We start from the raw sequence: 11,585 nt of genomic DNA, 5'->3' as shown, positions 1-11,585 counted from the left end.
TGCAATACAATGGATGGTGTAACTTGAACAGACCCAATACCTAAGACTAGAAAAGACGCATCATTCACATTAGAAACATGGGATATAGAAGAGGATGACATAGACATAAAGAAGGACTTATCATAGGTCATATGGTCAGACGCACCAGAATCAATTATCAATGTATCACTACCAGTAAAGTCAGAAACATGTAAAGCAACACCAATTTTACCTTGAGTTTCCTTAGTCAAGGAAACATTACCCTGTGAGGGATCTTGCCCTGCAATGTCGTAGAAGTCAGGTTCTAGCACCAATTGGACTGTCGATTTGCCTCTTTGACCACCACCACGTCCTCCAGTATTATTGCCTCCTCTCTAACCAGAGTTGTTGTAATTAAAGCTTCGCAGCTTAGGACATTGATTCTTGAAATGGCCAACTTCCTTGCAATAGTTGCAAGCCATTTGGTTATAATTCTTATTTTGTTGATATCCCTGATTTCGTGGTTGACACTGACTCTGATATGGAACTAGGGTAGAATTCCCAATTGAGGTTGAGGTGGAGGTGTAGCATGGATTGCTAAACCAGAAATTTCGGTATGAAGGTTCTGAGCAGCAGCCTTATTACCTTAATCTCTTCGGATATAGGCAAAAGGAAAAAGCTTGTTCCAATGTAGGTGGAGTTGCAAGACGCAATAACTCATTCTTTGCCCCTTCAAAGTGAGGGTCCAGGCCAGCAAGAAAAATATGGACACGCATCTTGTCCTGCTCAGTCCAATAGAAATTATCAGCTTCACAAGTCATAGGATTAGGGTTTCTCTGATCAAGCTCCTGCCAAATTGTCTTCAAATTCGCATAAAAGGTTACAACAGGCTGTCCACTTTGAGTTATTTTGAAAGCTTTGACATTCAATTCATGAACACGAGCAAAGTCACTCCCATCATAATATGTAGCAGCAACAGAATCCCAAATTGCTTTGGGAGAATCATAGTTAGCAAATAATCTCATTACCTCCGGAGTCATAGGCTTGAGAAGAATTCCCATCACATTAGTATTTGTTGTATCCCATTCATCGACTTTTGGTCCTGCAGCAGGTCTTGTTGCATTACCGGTAACATATATAACTCCACTTTCCAATTCCCTGAATATGGATCTTCATAAGCCTCTGCCATAACTGATAATTGGTGTCGTCGAGCTTTACACCAAAACTTGAATTATCTGTCACATTCTGAACAATCACAACCTCAAGGGCCACAGAGTTAGCCCCTCCACTCTGTGATCCTCCATTATTCCCATCGGTAATAGTCAAGTCCACCATCTTCTTCCTTCTTCAAAAAACTCAATAAAGTTTTTTTTTTAATACAAAAAACTCAATAAAGTTGTAACAAAGGTAGCAGCAAAGGGCACTGATCAATGAATATTCAAAGAAACAAATATTCAAAGAAAGAAAGTTGTTGGCTTTATTATATATTCTCTTGTCCAAGAAACCAAAAGTTGTCCAGCGAACTAATCAGTAGAACAAACAGGATATCAGCAATAATCAAGTCAAAACAAGGGGCCACGAACCAGATGGACAGTGACTAATTCCCAAAAAAGACGAGAACTAGCAATCGAACCAATCGAACTAAAAGAACCAACAAACAAACCCAAAGGTAAGCGACAAAAGAACAGCAGCAAACTAATTTTCTCGCAGCGGAAACCAAATAGCACAACAGAGTCCAAATGGATTTCGGCTCTGTTACCAAGTTAAAGAGAACAAAGGAACAAGATATTTTAGATTTTTCTGATGTGTTATTTGCTTTCTCCAAGAACGGAGTATATATACAAGATACATTAAGACCTATTAGGAAACTAATTACAATAGAATAATCCTAATAATTCAGAATATTCACAATCCTAATTACATGGCATGACTCACGTCAACAGCTAGTAGCTTGCTTTTGCTGTTGTTATGGCAAGAGGGTGGTAATGTTTTTGCTGTACTGTTACTGATAGAACTTTTCTTGTAGGGACTATAAAAGGACCCAAATGATTCTTTAAGGATGTTGCAGACAGTCGCACGATATATATATTCATGACTGTACGGTTTTGTGATGTTGAACTACAGCTATAATGGGGAATACTCTAGCTATGGTGAAGACTGAATTTCAAGCTTAAGAGGGATGAAAAGAGGTAGGGTGAGAGCGAAATCTAGTGACTCTGAATAAACACTAGGAAAAGGTTAATGGCTCATCTTCAACTTCTGTGTTTATGTTCAAGACGGTGGAGAACTAGAGATGGAGATTCCTCAACCCCAAAATGGTGTGGAAAAAAAGATATAGTTCTGACGACCTAAAAATGATGAGGATCTGAGGCTCTTAAGCTTGAAGCTTTGATACCAAGAAGAAATTTGACAAGAGAAGATAAAGGTACGTAATAACTCGTGTATATACATCAAGTGACTATTTACACAATAAATGATGAACACCCAGATACTACTAGACAATAGATCACATGTGACATCTGAAGGAAGCTTTAATTTGCATTTGGCCGTTTGTAATGTATGATAGCAATATTGGTAGTTGGCATTGTCTTTTCGATCTGCACTAGTATGTGATATATATATATATATATATATATATATATATATATATTTAAGGAAAACAAAATCAAAGAGAGAATTGAGAGAATAGTTGTGTCTTTCATTAATAATAAGAGCCCCTATATATAGGGAGTACAAGTACATAATCTTTGACTATTCTAATTAGAACTAGAATCTAGAACATTATCTCCTATTACAACTATAGAAAATAATCTTAGTTTGGTAAGACACACATAATCCTGATATCCTTCAATACTCCCCCTTGTGCCATCCAAACATGATGTCATCATGACACTATGTCGCTCCAAACGTTGCCTCATTAAAAACCTTGCTCGAGTAATAAAAATCATGTGGGACAAAAACAACCTCGAGGAGGAGAAAAAGAGTACGTCACGCCCTTCACTCTTCGAGATCAAACATGTAGACATCATGTCTTCCCCTGATGTCGAGATCTCCTATTGATTGCTATAATCATGGGACTTCGGATAATTTCCTCGTTCTGATACTCTTCACATGTTTCTAGAAAGTGGGTTTAGGTAATAATTTAGTAAATAAGTTTGCTATATTATCCTCTGACTAGATTTAGTTCACTTCAATCTTTAGAAGTCTTTGTTGTTGCTGATTATAAAAGAACTTATCTGATATATGCTTGGTGTTGTAGCCCTTGATGAAACATTTCTTCATTTGTTCAATGGAAGTTGCATTATATATCCTCATAAATGCACGTACGTAGGTTCATTTATGGTAGACTTCAAACCACATGTTATTCGAATGTGTCCAACTATGGACCTTAGCCATATACACTCATGCACTGCTTCATGTAGAGCAATAATATCTGCATGACTCAAAGAAGTAGCGATAATGGTCTATTTTGTACACCTCCAAGATATCGCGGTGCTTCCCATGGTAAAGACATAACTAGTTTAGAAACGACCTTTGGTGAGGGTCAGAGAGGTACCCTGCATCAGCGAAACCCATCAAAACGTCACCATCATTGTGACGGAGGGAGGGAGGACACCGGCCACCTACAACGGAAGCTACGGTGGCGTCGTGCTCCCCGGTCGGCTGCCTTGGTGTTGACGACGGCCTTTGGGCCAATAGAATCTGATTCCATTCTTTTGTCCTTTATTTTCTCTCTATAGGGATAGCATAAGCCCATATCTATCATACCTTTTAAGTATCAAAAGATTGTCTTTACACCAGTCCAATGGCGTTGCGTTGGCGCAGGGCTACTGATGGTATTCCTGCAAGTATACAAGGTAGTACAGCAATGAAAGAAAAAGGGGTTGTCATTCCCACGAGGATATTAGTTCAATTCACAATATGAAAACCTAAGTTAACTAAACTAAAAGAACACACAAAACAAGAAACACAAATCGACTAAGACGAACACAATGACTCAAACTAAGACTTATGATTTTCACAGTTTTGAAAGAGTTAATGATAAATGGAAAATAACTTGAAAACAGAAAATTGAAAAGTGAATCTAAATAAATTGAAATTGAAAAGAGTCTATAATGATTGAAAGTAAGAATATGATGATGATGAGCCTAGGGTGTCGGAATCAACCACAAGCAATCTTATCTATGTTTTGAACCAACAAATGGATTCTTTCGTTTCTCTAGATGATAATTCCCGTATCTAAGTCTTCTCAAGTACTCTAGACCATAGTTTTCCTTAAGTGCATGATTCTCTCCCTCTCGGGTAAAAGTCGTATATCCTAACTATGCAGTTTATCCTTCTCAAGTATAAATTTAACATGCAGGACTCATTATGCTTTAGAAAATAAGGGAATCAAGCAAATCATTATTGTTTCTCAAGTAATAATGTAATTTAAAATTCTTAATCACATGAAGCTAATTTGAATTATATTGCAGCTATGCCTCAAATATCTTCTGATAACTAGATGCAAAGCCCTAAAGATTGTGAATCAACAGAACTTTAACATAAGCAACAATTCAAGCAGAGATTAAGAATTTATCTGAAAAGAAACTAATTAATAATCCATCAATTGAATATCAAAACATGTAACCAATTATGCTAGGGCCTCATCCTAGCCCTAGAAAAGAGGTTTAGCTATTCATGTTCAAAGGAAACATAATAGAAAATCTTAAAAACATAAAAGAACTTATTAAATGGAGATGGAGGGTGAACACGGTGATGACAACAACTTTCTTTGATGAAATTCTGATATATAATGGTCCTTCTCCATCTTGACACTCCTTTTATAAGATGCAACTTTTCCTTCTTGCTTTAGGCCTATGGAACTCCTTAATCACTTTACACAAAAGAAATGTGATGTGGCACTTCTAAAATTCCAAGGAAACATATTTTGGGTTCTCAGACGGTCCATAGTGCTATATCAATCTTCCCAGAATTTTGCTAGTCATTCAAGCCTTGAAAACTCGAGCTCTTAGAAACACGTTGCAGATTCGTGCATTGACTGAACTGCCTATACTTAAACTGCCATATCTCCCTCTAGACATATCAAAATCACAAACCTTAAAATTCTCCAGAAACTGGACATTCGGGACTTTCCATGCATATAAGGCTTGTTTCCTGGTTGTCTCTGGATCAGTACAGTTTAATCCTCAAAGTTAGTTGTTCTGCAGAGGCTGCTTCAGTTTTATTTGATATTTCTCTCTCAAATTCTCTCTATTTTATTGATGATAAATTCTCTCTATTTTTACAAAGCTATCATATAGAACTTTCCTCTTGGACACGTTTTGAATTTAGTTGGCATTGATACCGTTCTTGCATTATATTGTTATTGTTGATGAAAATTAATCATCCTACAATTAGTGAAAATATTGGACCTTTATGCCTCATATTGATGCTATATTATTAGTCCAAAACTCCAAAAAATCGATATATTTAGTATTGATTAATTTCGGAATATGATTGAAGCATTGATCTTCATCATCAGAGTTATAATTCGATCTAGTGGAACTGTTTATAGAGATTGGCCTAACCATCTTTCTTTTTAACTTGAAGCATTTCAAACATAATAAGAGCTGGAAATTTCTCTTGCATATAGATCTCACTGCCTTTTTTCTACATATATAGCTACTTTCTATCACATATACGGGACAGAAATGTCAAAGCAAAACCTAAAAATGACTTCACCAATTGGAAGGTTATGAAGATGGTAGCTAGCTGTGGTAGCGCTAGCCGTGGTAGGTACGTATAGCTGTACTTCAATTTGGTCACGGGGGCTCTTAGAAAATTGTAATCTGTCTGGTAGACAGTAGAATCTATTCATACTGTCTGATCCTTTTTCAAGCAAACAAATACGACTAATTACTAGCTATGTAATTTGTCAATAATATCTTCAAAATTTCAAGTATATCTACAATATATCCGTATATTCATATCCTCAATATTTCCATGTCCTGAATATTTAATTTAGTCATTGATTACTGGTAAAATTACAAGAAGTAAGTTGAAACTCTCATCTATCCTAATTTACCAGAGCTTTGAACAAATGAAATTCAATGATAATTATTATAATTAATGACTTGTTTGTTCTGCATAATTGGTTCAATTTGTACAGATCTGATATCTCTCTACTAAACCATATTATATATTAGTGGGAACGTTTGAATTACAACCCTAGATGACTATTTATGTACGTGTGTAATGATTTCTGGAGTACTTTTGAGGATTAAGCTCGATCAATTCAAAGAAAATGGCCTGCCAATCGCCAATCTGCATCTCTAATTTGTTGACATTTCTTTCTGGGTTCAGTAGTTCAACGGGAACACCTTCTTGTACAAGTAATAGAAGAGAAATATAGGATGGATTAGGATCCCCTCTTGGATGAGAAAGATTGACTTTTATTTTCCACGTCGTCGATCTCTCTAACGTGTCCTCACCACATATCCCTATAAATACCTTGCGTTGCAAGACATAGAAAAACACAAACACGTACAAAATATTCATTTGCAAAATCCCAACAGCTATTCAATTTTTCTTGAAATGATGTCCATGAAGTTGATCGGAAGCATATGGCTAGTAATGGCCATGGCAACCGTAGCCCAAGATAGCGCTCCAGTGCTCGACACCTCAGGGCAGGCTCTTCAATCCGGTGTAGACTACTACATCAAACCCGCCATCACCGACAACGGCGGCCGTTTCACTTTGATCAACCGAAACGACTCCTGTCCTTTGTATGTTGGTCAAGAAAACACCTCAGGCCCCAAGGGCTACCCGGTGACCTTTGCGCCTTTCGCAGAGGGTGAGACGGTGGTAAGAGTGGGTAGGGATCAGAAGATCACATTCTCTGCATCCACAATCTGTGTGCAATCGACTGCATGGAAGGTGGGTGAGACTCAGTCCGAGACCCAAAGGAGATTGATTGTCACCGGAATTGATGAAAACGAAAGCCGTCCTACCGGAAACTACTTCAAGATTAACAAACAGGCAGATCTTGATGGCATTTACAATTTCGAATGGTGCCCTACTGAAGTGTGCCCGATTTGTAAGTTCATCTGCTCAGATGTGGGTGCTTTGGTTGAGAATGACAAGAGGTTGTTGGCCTTGGATGGTTCTGTGCTTCCTGTTGTCTTTGAGAGGGCCTAAATTACAGAGCAGCTGAACCTGCTCTAGCTATTAGGCTATGAATAATGAGAGGATCATGAGTACCTAGCTCTTACATGTATCTCTTAATTATTAATAATCTTGTTCATCTAATCTGATGGAATCATACATGTGCAGTTGATAATATTTGTTATTTCTATCATAAATAAAATAATAAATGGATTCGACTAATATGATCTCTCGTTTTGTAGATATCACTTACATATCTTTAATTGTGAATTTGTGATATAAGTATCTAATATTCTAATAATAATAATGTTGGGATATACAAGTGTTGACAGTGAATGGCAAATTTTGGTCGGCTAGTTATATATCCTCAAGCTGGGAATGAAATCAAGCGAGAAAGGGATAGGGAGCTTTGACTGTAATTTTCTTGAAATAAATAATGGAACAGTGGGCGGACGTCAACAAAAAATCCTTGCGCAACTTCAACGTAATATTAATTATTACCGATTACTATGAATTCAACGTAATATTTATTACCGGCCGATTACTGAATTGAATAGTTCTTCGATTTGTAGGCCGGCAATGAATCTAACAGACAATTAAATACCTTTGATACAATCTAATTAAACAAATATTATGTAGCGATAATTTTAAAAGAAGACATTAAGAATGAACACTTCGAATCATAATACTCGACTACCACAAGTATAATCAAAGAGGTAGAAAAGGAGGAGGCTGCTTTCTATTCAAGACATTTTTATTGACTTATAAAAGAGTTGACTTTTAGTTTTCTCAATTGGTCATTTTGTGATCTTTTAATTTTTAGCTTTTCATTTTTTTTTCTTTGCTGATAGTCCTAACTTGATCAGGTCCCATATATCTCTCTACTTGTATAACAAGTTGCACATCGGGTTAATGCAGTTATTGTCACCTTATCATTTTCTTAGTTTTCCCTACAAATATTTGAATTATTGAAAAATTATATTATCCAAATGCAAAATGACTAATAAATTTACTAATTTTCTAAAATCCAAATCTGTAAGGAAAACTAAATACATAATCATTAATTAAATACAAAGACTACTTAATTTTTCATTAGATAACATTAATCTTCATCTTCTCCACTTAAATTTGAATTTATTAATACAATCAATTTGATTATTAGCTAATAACATTGCATCAACGAGATCAGGGCCGGCCCTGAGCCTAGGCGAAGCAGGCCCAGGCCAAGGGCCTCAGATTTCAGGGGCCTCAAAAAAAAAAAAAAAAATTATGTAGGCCTGCCGATATTAAAAAAAAAAAAAAAAAAAAAAAAAAAAAAAAAAAAAAAAAAAAGAGACATGACATTTTAGTGTTCTCGGTTTGTCCTTGTCCTCCTCCTTTCTCGGTTTGTCCCTCTCCACCTTAGAGTGTTCTCGGTTTCTCCCTCTCGGTCCAGAACTCCAGATCAGTGCGAGAAGTTCTGGGATGAAGCTAGAAATCTGAATCCAATCTCCGTTTCTCCCTTTCCTCGATTCCATTCCTCCCGGTAATTTCTATTTCCCTGAGCTTCTCTTGCCGTTTCCGAGCTCAATACACTTATGAATCCTCTCTTTGCTTGGAACCACAGCTTAGACAAAGCCTCAAGGAGGTGAAGTGGTTGCTGGAGAAGGCAGAACCGTTGGCTTCTAGTCTTCTAAGTCTCAATCAAGGTCGACCTCTCTCTCTCTCTCTCTCTCTCTCTCTCTCTCTCTCTCTCTCTCTCTCTCTCTCTCTCTCTCTCGGTTAATCGTACTCTTGTGTTTTTTGTTGGTGTATTGGTTTTAAGCTGCAAGTTTGTGTTTTTTGTATTGGTTTTGCTTGCTTGCTTCATTAATGCATTGCTGGTGTATTGTTTGCTGCTTGCTGTTAGGAGTAGGATTATGACAAACTGGTGTATTGCTTGCTGTTAGGAGTAGGATTATGACAAATTGGTGTATTTCTTGCTTGCTTGCTTGTTGGTGTATTTCTTGCTTGTTGTTGAAGTAGGATTATGACAAACTGATTATATGGTTCTAGAAACCTTGTTAGGAGTTTGAAGTATTATGACAAACTGATTGTTATGTTCTTTGGGATATTATCACAAAAACTGATGATAGTTTTTGCATATTGACTGGTGTAGGGAACACTGCTACTGCCCACTTCGACTAGCTCTGTGAAGCAGTGGTTGAAGAAATCTTGTATTCCTTAAGCTTTGTAAATGATAAATTGAAACAGTGGTGAGCCTTTCAGATGAAAGTCAGCTTGTGGGTTGTTAGGACAGTAAGTTTTCCATATCTTGAACATATTCACCCAAAGAAAACTGTCAAATTAAATGACCTCATGATGGGTTTTTGTTGTGATATAAGTTGGATCAGTTTACTAATGCAAGAATTTGAAAATAAATCTAGCCACTCTCCCTATATAAAGAATATACGCAGTAGGATATCTTGATAGGAGCACTTTTCAGCCTTTGGTTTCTGACTTCAACTTGAATCATGGTTTAAGCAAGTCTGTTGATATGTTCATACAATAGGAGTATTTGGAGGCATTCTCTTTTAGTAAACCATGTTGCATCTTCAACATATCTTAATTCATTACTGCGAGAACTGTTTTATCTGAATCTTAATTTCTTTCTATTGCAACAGCTTTGTTGTATCAAAGAAGCCTGGAGATGGTAAGCGGTTCCTCCGCTCACTTGGGAAGGTAGTTTTTGAAACCACTTTTTCTTTTGTTGCTTAGATCTACTAAGAGCGAAGACATCATATACCTTTTATGTGTTGTTTAAGATATTTCAAACCAAAAAAAATAAAAAAATAAAAAAAAATTAATAAAAATACCACTGAACTATTGTTTCCATAGTTCAAAATCATTTTATAGGACTATAGGAGTCTAACAATACAGAGCACAATACTCAACTCTTTTGATTTCTTGGTAAACAAAAAGATTGTGAAGGATCATACAGATGGTGTGAAAACAAAAACTTGGCTGCTATGATGGTTACCTACAGATTTATATGAATGACATGAAATATAATCCTTTGCTAACTGACAGGAGAGGCATGAACTTGCTGAGAGAGTAATGGTCACACGGCTTCATCTCTATGGTAAATGGGTCAAGGTAAGAAAGTTTCAAGTTTCTCTCTTTTAACTATTTTTCTTCATCATCCGAAGCACATATAACGTGTAATTCTCCAACAATTTGAAAAACATACTTTTCTTGGATGGATGTTGATGCAGAAATGTAATCACGTTGAAGCAAGAGCATTTGTTTTGGGGCCTCAAATTTTTTTTCGCCTTGAGCCTCTGAACTCACCGGGCCGACCCGAACGAGATCACAAAATTAATATATCTCAAAAAATTCGCTCCAGCCTTTTCGAAGCTGATTATACCAAAATCATAGGGTTCTTGGTAGCAGGGAGGCAGCGTACTCAGGTCCGTCTGCTTATGGGCATGTCCGGTGTTTCTTTAGTGAGGCGTACGGGTAATAGCAATCTCCGCATCGTGCTCGGATAGAATTTTCTGGTCTCGATTTCGACATTTCATCTCTTCGCCGTCGGCTATTAGCAGACTTTGTTGGTTTACGTGAATCTTTCAGGGAGACGGCGCACTCTGGTTGGTTGGCGACGAAGTTGAGTCAGCCTTCGGGGTTAACCTAAGGCGGGCCGCAGGCCTGCTTTGGTATTCCGATGGATTTTGCCTTCCAACAGTGACCCAAGGCAGGGTCTTTTCTGGTTTAGCCTGATGTTGGAAGGGCGGGGACGTCTGCCAGAGTGAAGATGGGTGGCGGTGGCTTCTCTGCAAGTTCAGATAGGGCCAGCACGGGTGTTGGGGAAGAGGGGTTTAGGCAGCGGACCTTTGGACATCTGGTTTTCTGGGCTGTCATACGGCCTGGTGAATTAGGCTTAGGCTGGTCCAATTCTCCTTTCTTCTCTTTCACTTGGGTTGGGCATTTCGGAAGGTCACTTGTCCTGCTCTTGGCTTTTACATGTTCCTAGTATGTTACTGTGGCTGTGGTGAATGTTGTGTTGTACACCAACGGGTCTTAGGCGTCATGATGTTTAGGATAATGGTTCCATTCTAGGGCAGTGTCGGGCTAGAGAGTTTTTAATTTTCGCACTTTGGTCTCAGCATGATCCTAAAGTTTGTTTACTGCAGTGACGGGTGGAGGGGTACACCAAGATGGTCATTAGGCCCCAAGCTAATCAAGGCAGATGCAGAGAGTTAGGGTTGTGTTTCGAATAAATTTAGTTGTTAGTTTCTTGCATTTTCTTTTGAATTTTAGTTGTTACATTTCCCTTTTGGTTTTCAGTTTTTTGCATTCCCTTTTGGGTATTAGCCTAACTAGTTGTGCAGTCAGTTGAGCAATGAATGTAATGGGGTTCTTCAAATTCCCTAACTTAACATTGTAAGGTCGTATGATCATTTGATTACAGGAATATATTTTCCTTTCCCCTAAAAAAGTATTTGAATCTATTAATTATTTTT

The 11,585-nt window shown here is 37.5% G+C and overlaps 1 protein-coding gene and 1 long non-coding RNA gene across 2 annotated transcripts; both read left to right on the top strand.

The window, feature by feature from the left end:
- Positions 1–6,461: 6,461 nt before the first annotated feature.
- LOC112165763 (kunitz type trypsin inhibitor 104) lies at positions 6,462–7,326 on the top strand. The gene has a single exon (XM_024302402.2). It carries the CDS (start codon positions 6,535–6,537, stop codon positions 7,135–7,137), a length of 603 nt encoding a protein of 200 aa, XP_024158170.1. The 5' UTR covers positions 6,462–6,534; the 3' UTR covers positions 7,138–7,326.
- A 1,143-nt stretch (positions 7,327–8,469) lies between these two features.
- LOC112166421 lies at positions 8,470–10,451 on the top strand. Its single transcript, XR_002923264.2, has 6 exons — positions 8,470–8,629; positions 8,711–8,792; positions 9,242–9,381; positions 9,747–9,804; positions 10,153–10,218; positions 10,338–10,451. It is a non-coding gene; the product is annotated as an uncharacterized LOC112166421 (long non-coding RNA).
- The last annotated feature ends 1,134 nt before the right edge of the window (positions 10,452–11,585 follow it).

Source organism: Rosa chinensis, chromosome 5 (assembly GCF_002994745.2).
Source record: "Rosa chinensis cultivar Old Blush chromosome 5, RchiOBHm-V2, whole genome shotgun sequence".
Taxonomy (NCBI): domain Eukaryota; kingdom Viridiplantae; phylum Streptophyta; class Magnoliopsida; order Rosales; family Rosaceae; genus Rosa; species Rosa chinensis.
The sequence above is the reverse complement of the archived record's forward strand: the minus strand, read 5'-3'. Positions and strand labels throughout refer to the sequence as shown.